Raw genomic sequence first — 11,429 nt, 5'->3', positions numbered from 1 at the left:
GTGCTAAACCCAGAGTGAATTTTGATCGCTGGGACCTGCGGCATGCCTTCTTGAGTGCGAGGTGTATTGCGCTGCAGCATGTTTGAACTTTTCGACATGCTCAGCACATTTTTTCCCTGGAGATTCTTCGCGAGAATCCCTTGGTCCGCATCGAGGGAGCGCGAGGCGTAGCGCCCGCGGAGTCGAGAGCCCGAAGCGAGTGAGTACGGAAGCTGCGCGAGTTTCTGTATATATTTTCTCTACTGTATCTTTTTCGACTGTGGGAGTCGCGCCTCCGGGAGCCGGGTGGCCTGGGGCCACGGGTGCCGCTACGAGCTCGCTGGTATTGCAGCTCGGCACCGGGCGCTTCGACACCGTCCGATACGGTGGGCGCGGACCGCTCAGAAGCTGCTTTGTGCAGTGAGCGGGGGAGGACCACCCCACAAAGCTGACGTCTCCTAGCGGCTGCGCGCACATAACCTGTTTCGGGTCTTTTGTGGCGGTCACGGTCGTTGTCAGTGGTAGTTAGGCCTGAGGCTTTTCGGAGCTGCCTGCACCACGTTAAAAGAGACACGACCACCGGACCGTGTCGTTGAGAGGGGGCGCACTTTGCTGCCCGCCCGTTTTTTTTTGTAACCTCGCACGAACTGAGCAGTCTAGTTCAACTCAAGAAAGGGCTTTGTTCACTCGAACTTTGCCTTTGCACAGCCGCCGACACCCTTTGCTAGCGAGTTAGGCATTGTGCCACGACGCCCTTGCGGATGCCGTTTCCCCTCCCGTGACCTACGTTAAAGGCACGCCGAGAGCGTTTTGGCAATTTTGCAGATCCGGTGGAGCCACCCAGGCTTGCTGTCCGGTGCACAGCGGCTTGCTGCGACGGAGCGGCCTGTATCCTGTTCGCCTCATCCATCCGGGGCAGCTGTGGCGAGACCAGTCAGCAGTCACCTCCGGCTGCTGCTGCCCTGGCGACTACTGCAGTATCCTGGCCTGCAGTTTTCCCACCAGCCTTCGATTCGCGGGCCTCCGGACACGGTAGTCCGCGGGCCATACGAGTCGTCCCAGCGGAGACCTTCACGCCGACTTCGGAATACCGCGGAAGTCTGCGTGGACGCTGTCGGCGTGACCTCCGCTGCAAGACGTGCCTCAAGGACATGAAGACCAGGAGACTCCTCCATAGCATGTACCTTCAGGCGCGTGGGTCTATTTAAGGTTGGGGGGATGTAGGGACCTGCCCTGCAGCCCCCTGAGTTTGCTTTCCCGCGAGGAACCGTGCAGCGGCGGTCTCACCTCGAGGCTGAGCGCGTTCCCTTGCGAGTTACATTAACTGGCAAGAGAGGGCGCCAGCATCGCTGCGCGGAGACTGCCAAAGCCCGCGCGCGGGAGAGGGGGGTCTTCGGCTGGGATAATCGCCGCGAACGGACGCGTCGCTCGCGGCTCAGCTCTTCGCCGGCGGGGCGAAGAAGCGACGGGGACACAGGCTCCCGTACTCGTCCCGTCCGGCCTGCGGAGTTAATATCCCTTGCCCTAGCGCGGGCGAACATTCGCTCGGAACCTTGCTGGTGAGTCGGACGACCTCGATTCATTAGCGTGCCTTGTTGCTAGCTGGAGTTATGTTGCTGTAGCAATAAATGCCTGTTTGTGTCAGCCAATGTGTCGTTCCTTTGTTCCCCCAGAGCAAGGCCCACCGTGGTCGGCGAGCGCCCGGTAGCGTACGCTATCACGTGGTGGGGTTCGGGTGGCTTTGAACCGTGTCAGCCGCGGTTTAGTGGGGAGAACGTACTTATCCCGCCACACTCTGGCTCCCAGCGGCAGTCCGCCTCTTCACTCGTTGTCGCTCCTCCTCCCGCCGCCTCAATTCCTGCCTGTGCACTTGCCCCGTGAAATGTGCTTGAATATAAACGGCCCGGGGTGCCACTGGACTACGTGCCACGGCTCTTCTGTGGTCACACCGTGGCGGACCACGACCGCGTATCGGCGAGAGCAGGGCTCCCTGTGCCAGATGGCGCCGGCTACTACCATATGTGCCGGGTGGCCGTTTATTTTCAAGCACATTTCACGGGGCAAGTGCACAGGCAGGAATTGAGGTGGCGGGAGGAGGAGCGACAACGAGTGAAGAGGCGGACTGCCGCTGTGAGCCAGAGTGTGGCGGCACTGCCGGCGGCGAGCGATCTTTCCGACGTCGAGCTTGCGGCGCTGTGCCGCCGGAGGGCGGAGGCCAGCCCGGCGTTCGCCGCGCTGTTGGCCCCCGGAGCGCCGGCGCCTAGCGGCGGCCAGGCAAGTGATCCACCGGGATCGGAAACTCCAGGCGAGGAGGTGTCGGGCTGCGGGTCCTCTTCGGGATCGTCGAGCGTCGTCGACGTCCTCATGCTCAACTTTGACGACCTTGTGGAGGACATGGGACCGCCGTCAATAAATCGTCCACCGGGACCCTGATGGCAGCAAAGGCGCGAGTTGGCCGCCGACAGGCCCAATGGGCCGCGCCACCGAACATTATGAGGCTGCAGGCCACCTGTCAGCTGGTCTTTTGTAGAGTGTACAGTGTAGTTAGTTTTGTGTTGCAAGTGTTTGTTTTCTGTTCTTATTTGTTTGTCGTTTCTGTTATGGCTGGAACTGAAGTGTGGTAGTTTTATATGGATTAATATTTTTTATTTTTTTATTTTGCCGCACGCTTTCGCCGATGGGTAGGAGGGTATTTAAGGAGAGGAGGATGTGGGAAGCCTGCTAGATTCCAGCCGTGGCGTCTGCGCGGCATCCCGCGTCGCTCTCTTTCCCTTTCTCCCGCCTCGGGCGGCAGAGAGACGGCTGGTGGCTAATCGCTGTCATTCGGCCGCAGCTCCGCCCCCGGCTTCCCAAGGACCTTTGCCATTGGTGACTTTGGGCGGGAATTCGGAACCCGTTTGGGGGGGTCGCGCGGCGCGCGACCGTCCGAGCGGGGCCCAGAGAGAGAGGCCCCCTCCGAGACAGCGTAAGGTGCGTACGTTACTGTTCGTCCGGGCCTTCCTCTGCCTTTCGGACCAGTTCATACTCGAGCTCGCCAGCGTGGGTCCTCGATCCGCCGCGGCTCGAGCCTGTCCAGGGGTCCAACGACCTCTGACAGGCGCACCTTGCGTTGACTGCCGACTCTCTCTCGCAAACGGCCCAACGGCCGACACGAGAGAGATCACAGCACTGCCGCGGGGACAATCTCCTGCAGCGGCGTGCTAGCGGCGCGCATTTCTCTTGTTGCCCCGAGCGCGCACCGGAGCCTTGCTCTGAGCGCGCCCCGGGACGGGGTGACTGTTGATTGTGTGTGTGTACCGCTGGAGGACGGCGTCAATAAATGTCTCCTTTGTGAACTTGGAGGCCTGCTTCTTGCGGCGAGCCGCTCTCCTCTCTGCAGAGGTTGAACGCCGCCGCAGCTGTGCCTCAGGGTGCGTGTGGTGACGGCTGATCGGGGCCCTTGGCTCGCGCGAAGCTCAAACACGCGGTGGGTAGTGGCCTGTGCCTACTGAGAAACCCACGTGCTTCTTTAAAAGATGCCACTGATTCTTAAGAGTTTTAATGAAGAAACACCACTAAGAGCTTTATATATACGCTTCCATTTGAAATAGACATCTAATAACTGGTAATATAAAGTCCTGGTACTAAATCCTCAAAAGTACCGCCTTCACCCACAAGGCAGCCACAAGAAGACTCCGAACCGGGTGAAGCGCGTCCTGCTGCGACCTGCGTAGAAGAAATGAGTGCATGAGGCTAAATACATGAAATAGTTTGCATGGCAAACAACAGCTACTGTAAAATATTTTCTCCGGAAGCAGCATTTCGTAATTCTTGAGATCTGGAAAACAGACACACTTGCGAAATATGGCTTTGGCTGACAGAAGTAAGTTGATGAGGGGGGGTCAGCACATTTGCGCGTACAGTCTACCGCATTGCCGATATTCGAGCAGCTTTCGCTAATCCCCTGCAGAGATAGCTTTCGGCATGTATTGCTAGTGGGCGGGCAAAAGCAGCAGTAGGTAACACTACTCGTCGCGGCTGCCGCAGCGGCTGCAATTTCTAGAGGTCGAAATGAAAACCTGCTCAGTTCCAGTTGAATTTAAAAATATAATAGAACCATAATATTGTACAACCGTCCCGTAAGCATCCCTGGAAGTTTTGCTACAGTCTTGTGGAAAAAGATTGCGTCTCGATATAATGCAGTACGTGCATAAAGAGCCATTGCTAAACTGAATATCATAATGAGAAATACCAGCTCCATATAGTAACTACTCCAAAAAAGCTCGAAAGGAACTAAGTTGTAAAGATATCTGTGGCGTATATCACGCTTTATTCTGTCCCCAATGTCACCTGTAACCTTATAAAAATTTCTTTAAACAGTCCATAGATTCCTGATATAGACTGTCCATAGATATAGACTGTCCATAGATTCTGTCTACAAAGTCTATAGAGTCTCTATACATAAATCCTAGAGAAGTCTACAGGCAATACAAATCCTATAGACAGTGTATAGACTTTCTAAAGATTTATGGGCATACACATTTAGTACATTTTGGTCTATGTAAACTGTATAGACTATGAAGAGACAAAGGAATATCTATAGAAAAGCCATAGAGTCATAACAAGTTTATAGACAGTCTAAAACCATTTCTGCAAGGTGCTCTCTCAAAATGTCGAGCTGCCTGCTTCAGTATTTAATTTGTCTGGGTACTCCTGCTTTCACTGGCTCCGTTTGGCTCATGTATCCGATGCGCATGCTCTCAATTAAAGGTAAAAACTGCCGGCGAAAACGCACAAGTCAGCGAAAAACGCCAAATAATTATAACTGGGACCTTGAATCAAGCCTTTGACGAGATATTGACGGGCAGAAAAATGTCACCATTCTGCACTGAAGTGAGCCAACATGGCATGGGAAAGGGCCTTGGGAATTGGTTGAGCGAAAATTCGGGGAAAATTGGAGCATGTTATAAATGTTGCTAAAAACTAGAAAAGCATTGAGTGTCACTACTTCTCAGCGAGAGGTTTCAGCCTTGGTGGGTTCAACGAGCTTTCTGGCGGAAGCCTGCGCCGATTATTCCGACTGTTGTATTACTTTGCACTCGCTCTTTAAAACCAAATTATCCTCTGCATTGAGAACTCTGGAGTACTAAAAAAAATTCCTCCGAAAACTAAGCGCGCTCGATTAGCAATACTATGATTTTTATGCGCTTCAGCGTGGTAACAGTAATAAGAACGCCTGGATTTGTGTTTTACACTCTCCCAAGTTGTCTGGAAATTCATATGAGCAGCTTAGATGCTGAGCCATACTGCAGTAGAGAATGCCGGATATCATATTCATTGATGTATGTGAGAGAGGCGAGCGTGTAAAGTAGTGTTCAATTGCCTGAATTTTGTACGTATTTCTGCTGCAGTCGCTCGGAACGGCTAGGCACGAAAAAATTAGCAGTGGCTTAGCTCGGCTATGACAGGATATACGTAGCGAGAGGCACGTTTCCCTAGCTGACCTTGTTGTGGTCACTATGTTTAGCAATGAGAGACATTGGACCCCATCTCGGCGGCTATGTGCCGTCCATTTCGCTTGGCAGTCTGGCATCTCCGTTTGGCAAGCCGTTCCTCTCTCTGTTCGGGTGTCTCCGTTGCTCTCTTCCCCTTCTTATGCTCATTCTCTTTCTTGAGTAGCCAAGTGCCAGGCGACAACCTCAGGATCGGAAGAGTTAATATTCTCTTGTCTATACCCCTGTTTAGCAGCGGCTGGACCCTCCTTCTCTGTGTCCACGTCAAACGTTGTGATACAGCCGCTCATTACTTCTCCGCCTACTAAACTAAATGCTGCGCACGCGACGCGAGGATCATGTGATAGAGCGGCGTGCTACGAGTTGGTAACTTGTCTTAGGCATAGCAGCAGCGCGAAAAAACAGACACAAGAGAAGAATAGACACCGTCTTTGCGTGTCTCTCGGTGTTTATTCTTCTCTTGTGTGTGATTTTTTGCGCTGCTAATATGCCGAAGAGAGAAACAAGGTTAGTCAAAGCCAGATATATCGAGATCGAAGGAGAACGCAATATAGTTCGATCTATAAAAATGGTAATAGATATGCTAATCTGTAACTTAGAATAAGACCGCATTACAGGCATGCCAGTGACGCAATTCTGGAAGCGCACACCTCACTAGGCCTAACCTACTACGCATCAAAGATGTAGCGGACAATGCTTTAAACTAGCTACTGCAGATGACGTCTATTCCTGTTACCAGCGCACTCCAGAAAAAAGAAATCGCATTAAAATTAAGGTACAGTTCGTTTCCGCAAACCTTTCAGCAGAGAAGCCACGGCCGCAGCTAGTATTTAGTTATGCCGGCTACCCCGCATGAAAACGCTGTTCCGTGAAAAACGAGTGCAAGAGGCCGAAGGCCATCCAAAAGCAGACCACACGTTCACCTCAACACTCAGCTTCAAATTTATAGCGCTGCCAGCAGATGCCCAATGCCAAGAATTTGACCCGTTTCGACGTGCGAAAAGTGATGAAACAGCGCCGTTAGGAGAAACGCCACTTGGAGGGGCGCGGGGCGCAGGTCGATATAGCGAATGACCGACAAAATCGGAGTTCGATATAGTGCGCAACTTCCATGTACTTTCACACAGGACTTTCAAAGGGATAATGTGTGTGTTGGCAATCGCTAATAATTCGATATATCCGGGCTCGGCTCTACAAATGATTGCGGAGAGAACGCAGACGCACATTATAGGACGAAACATGCAAAGAAGTGAAACCGACGACATCCCACAGCATTCTGCTGCGCGCGGCAGACAACATCTGTTGAGACACCTGTCAGTACAATTGAAATATGCCTCACATGTTTCATACTTTTCGAAACATCACTGTCAGAAAGAACGAAACAACTGCTAGGTACTTTCAGTTTGAGTTTCCTTTCCGCAGCCCCTGCGTCAGCTGAGCTTCTGAACAAGACGAAAAAAAATGTTTTTGATGAGGGGAACGAAAATTGGCCGACGACTGAGCTTCGCAGTAATAAGATTTGTGAGCGCAGCTGCTGTCGTTTTTGAACCATAGGCGACCGCAGGCGCAGCCCGCTGATTAATATATCCTCGTGGTCACGATCAAACGGACTGACAATGAATCCATCTAAAAATAAAATAATTATTTTCAGCACGAAAAATAAACCATTTCAAGCAAATTAAGCCGCAACCTACGAAGCACAGCGCAATTTAAATTGCATAAACACATAAAATGATTGCAGTCACATTTAACAGTACATTAAGAAGGTACTTGCATACTGTTATTATTCGGAATAAATTTCCCCAGTAGCTGGGGCGAACACAGGATGTCGTCCTTTCCTTCTAACTTGTGTTAAGCTACAAATATATCATGCATTATCTGTTTCCCAAATACACTCTCCAACCATGTCTGGAGCACCGCAATGAATACTTTTTTGCCGCCGGCCGCCGCGCTGCCGCGTGACCTGAATTCACGCTACTGCTTTTCTCCTCGCGCTGTCTTCACTATCTCCGTCTGTTTTTTTTCCGCTCCGTTCTGCGTTCTCTCTTTTTCATCCTCCAATGCTCTCATTCGCTTCGTTACGCCGAGGCCGACGCCGAGGCATGCCCTTCAACGCAGGAACAAACGCTACATAAAGGCCAAGCAAGCACAACTAAAGCGGCCGTGGTGAACAAAAGCGAAAGGCCCTGGTTATATACCTACCACCGCCATGAACGGGTGATTTGAGGAGCCAATGGAGTGAGTGCAGCAAGCAAACCATACGCTAAGAAAACACCATGATTTAAAATAGTTATTTTTCTTCTAAATTTCCCTTTTCGAAACACGCGGCGCCTAAATTGAGACCTCAACGGTGGTTCATACCTGTGTTAAAATACATTTCACTGTTGATAACGGTAAGCGGTTGGATGCTACATTATAGAGACTTCTGGCATAGCGCGCACCGTCCGCTGCTACTTACCGCCTACCGCCCACCGACAGTTCGCACGTGCTGATCGCAAGCAACGCGGCAGGCGTGCGCGCAGCTAGCAGCCACCTGGCGCCATCTAGCGGCCTTAGAGCAACCTGCACATGCGCAGGAGCAGCGATACGCACGTTTGTAAGTCTCTTATTGCTGGCGTATAGCGTCACCCACCAAGAAAGAAAAGAGAACGGGATGACCACAGCTCTGCAGTCTTACGTCCTCTCTTCGTCCTTGATGTGTTACATTGCACACCAGCCATTTTCCTGCGTCAGTTTGATTATAGTCATTTCTTGGGAAACAAACAACACACCATGTCTCTTGCCCGTCCTGTATTCAGTCGAAAGGAATTTGAAAGGGAATGTTGAAGCGGGCGCAAGACGGCACCTCCGGTCAAGCTTGGATGCGAAGTGCGTGTATCCAGCTTCTATCGAATTGATAACAACCCACTCTATTTCGTGCACCAAAACTGGGCACTGCGGTTGGCCAGGCAGCGGAGGAGGGGATAATCTGTCGAGCATTCGTGATCATAAACCTTATGACTCCGTTCACTGTAGTTTTGAGGAGCACTATGCAAGCGCATCAGAGATGCTACTCACGAAATTGTGCGGGTCAAAGCAGAAGCAGCAGCACAGGCGAGACACCCGTGATTCTAGCCTCGGCCGCTGCGTCCGAGCCGTCCTCCTCATTGGCGCCCTGCCAGCCCTGTTGCAGTGGTGGTTGCGGAGGTGACTGGCGCAGCCGATGGCGCTTTCCGCGAAATTTCGGCGAACAGCAGACACAGTTCTGGCTCCCCGCACGCCGGTGAGCCAAGCCTGAGCCGTTGATTGCGTCAGACATAGTAGAAAATGACGTCCAATGAAGCACTTGCGTATATAAATCAGCTATAGAACTGTCTCAAACATTCGCGTCTTAAAATCGAAACAGTAGTTCCTAGGCGTAAAAAAGAAGCTGCAAAAGGGTGAAATGAAAAACCATGAAGTGGTCGAGGGGCCTTCCGGACCCCAACATTTTGTTCAGAGCTTTCCCCAACATTTTCCGATTCATCGCTGATAGTTCCTCTGTCATCACTGGATCGTTGTCGGTTGATCCCAGATCGATTATCTTTTTCACTGTCACAGATGCTACTCAGGGACTTATTTCCCGCTCTTGGTTATATCCTGCTTAGTTGCCGATGGGCGGGGTATGCCACTCATCCCATGCTCCAAATTTAGAATATCAGTGCGGTCCTGCAACTTCTTGTCCTCGACGGTTTTAAAGATCACTAACGGTTCCACGGGTTATTAACACGAATGCAGGTCGGCCGCATCCAGCCTCACATTAGGCAGGGCTGAGAAAGAAATGCATTTGCAAATGTGCGGCATGTGCGCTTCTTGGGCAATAAGAAGGACATTCAGAGGGATTGTAAATGGGGCTGGCAGCCGTACTTTACTAGTCCTCCGACCGCAAAAGCGTAGTAAATACAGAACACATAGAAAAAATTTACTGCACAAAATTGTCTGTAAACCGCTCTGCAAGTCGGGTTAGTTGAGTTGAATCTTGAGAGCCCCAGCCTAGCATTTACGTGAGGCAACACAATTCAAATTGTTGGAGCTGGCTGTTCTGCATTGCTAAAAGAATTTGATTCGAGATATAAAGACGCGTGCTTATGGTTCCAGGGAGTGACTTAGTATTGATAAGCACGCTCTAGCAAAGTACATGTAATCACTGAATGTATGGGGCACTGCAGCACCAGCTACATGTCTAAACATGAAGAGGTGTAAGGCGTTTTTAGAGAATCACAGTAGATGGATACTTTCCCAAGTATATGCGGGAGCTCACTGCAACTTGTCCGCAGGTCAACAAGCGCTTCCATTTACAGAGCTAGCTCTACTAGCCTGATTCTAGCTGTTTTGCTTCGTCGATGTCGTCGGCTGTCCGCATATATTATTCTGGAGCCTCATGTGCATGCACTATATAGTGCTTCCGATCTTATTCTGGAGCCTCATGTGCATCCAATATACAAAGCTGCAGATTGAGGCACGGTCCCCTACGGCCACTCTACCGCTTCGGGGGAAGGCCAACATGGGAACAGAATTCGCACCGGATGCGCTAACCCGGACAGTGGTTCAGAGCACAGACTGGTCCTCAGCGATGAACGCACCCAATCATTTATATATGGTAATCAGGATATTAATGCTTGAGTGGTAGCAGCAGTCATGCGTGTTATCTTTGGTGGTGCTGATTACGCCACGGTTATAAATCCACTGTTTAGCTCTGATTACGCGTCGTACCCTAAGGATGAGCTTCTACATTTTCAGTGTTAGCTGCTCTCCTGGCGAAGAAGCAATGACGCTGTGTGGGGATAATGAGATTGCTGCTGACGACAGAAGGAGAGCGGAACGCGGCGCGTTGATCTGTGACCAGAATTGACTGTGGAAAGATGATCTGCTCTTTCCTAAGTCACGAAATTTTCAGGGTTGCAAAATTTGAGTGCGTGTGATCGCGGCTGGTGCGAACATTGGTCAGAAAAGTGACTGATGAAATTGGGCTGAAAAAGATAGCTTTAGGTCACAGGACATGAGAAAGTAGACGAGTCAATGGCTAATTGCGCATGAAGATTTCTAAGCACATGCGGAACTGTCTAAGAACGACGAGTGCCGTTTGCAGAAAAATAGATTTTACGTATCACTGGTTCCTCGCGGCTCACATTCTCAAATATGACTATATGGCCAAGTAATGGACAGCGTTGAAAAAATACTACGACCAATATATGAGGAGAAATATTGCAATTTCTACATCCTGCCCGATGTAAAAAAAAACTCACCAGATAACCCAAGCCGCACAGGTCATCGGCCAAAATATTGCAACAGGATAGTCCCATCCTGGTCTTTTGTAGGGCCGGCCTTTGCCAATACGGCTCCAATGTTGGGCCAATTACTTGTGCTGCTTGGGAAGCCTTCGCCGTCAAAGCACCGTGGTGGTCGACGGGCGGACGGCTGATAGCTCCGCCAGGTTTGCCGCTCTCCGGTTTGTGTAGCCTCGGTGGCCAGGGACTCGCAGTCCGGTGGCGGCGGCCGCCATCACCTCGGGATTCTCCGTGTTTGCTGCCGCAGCGTCGGACCGAGACGACGAGGCCCAGGCGGAGCTCGGAGACCGGCGGCCGCCCAGTTGACCACATCGCCGAGCCCGCTTCGTAGCCGGAGTTCCCGAGGCAGGAGGAGAACCGTTTCTCGACGACGCCACGCCAACGCCGAGGAGTCGGGAGCCCCGACGGTGCTGCGGACGTTGAGAGAGCACGAGCGGGAGAAGCGGTGTTCAAAGAGGCACTGTTCATGGCTGCTCGCCGCTAAACAAGGGTTGCTCGGCGTAGTGCCTACGTTCGAATCACCGAATGCAGCACGAGGAGGGCGGAACCCGTGGGCACGAGTGATTTTTCTTTCTATTCTGTCTCCTCTTCTTCATGGCTCTTAATAATAATAATTGGTTTTTTTTAGGGAAAGGAAATGGCGCAATATCTT

At 51.4% G+C, this 11,429-nt stretch overlaps 1 protein-coding gene across 1 annotated transcript; it reads right to left on the bottom strand.

The window, feature by feature from the left end:
• Positions 1 to 3,559: 3,559 nt before the first annotated feature.
• Positions 3,560 to 11,216, bottom strand: LOC144100787 (uncharacterized). The gene is made up of 3 exons (XM_077633642.1): positions 10,736 to 11,216; positions 8,529 to 8,744; positions 3,560 to 3,684 (listed from the first exon to the last, which is right to left on the bottom strand). The coding sequence occupies exons 1-3, from the start codon at positions 11,087 to 11,089 to the stop codon at positions 3,574 to 3,576; spliced, it is 681 nt and encodes a 226-aa protein (XP_077489768.1). The 5' UTR covers positions 11,090 to 11,216; the 3' UTR covers positions 3,560 to 3,573.
• Between the last annotated feature and the right edge of the window lie 213 nt (positions 11,217 to 11,429).

Source organism: Amblyomma americanum, chromosome 1 (genome assembly GCF_052857255.1).
Source record: "Amblyomma americanum isolate KBUSLIRL-KWMA chromosome 1, ASM5285725v1, whole genome shotgun sequence".
Taxonomy (NCBI): domain Eukaryota; kingdom Metazoa; phylum Arthropoda; class Arachnida; order Ixodida; family Ixodidae; genus Amblyomma; species Amblyomma americanum.
The sequence above is the reverse complement of the archived record's forward strand: the minus strand, read 5'-3'. Positions and strand labels throughout refer to the sequence as shown.

Bases quoted from the DNA above. Each gene is read 5' to 3' on its own strand.
- LOC144100787 (XM_077633642.1), bottom strand. From the start codon at position 11,089: ATGTGGTCAACTGGGCGGCCGCCGGTCTCCGAGCTCCGCCTGGGCCTC. The intron at 8,745-10,735 runs GTGAGTTTTTTT...TCAACGGCTCAG, and splicing joins TGTGCGGCTTGGGTTATCTG to GCTTGGCTCACCGGCGTGCG. The intron at 3,685-8,528 runs GTGAGTAGCATC...TCTTCTACGCAG, and splicing joins GCTTTGACCCGCACAATTTC to GTCGCAGCAGGACGCGCTTC.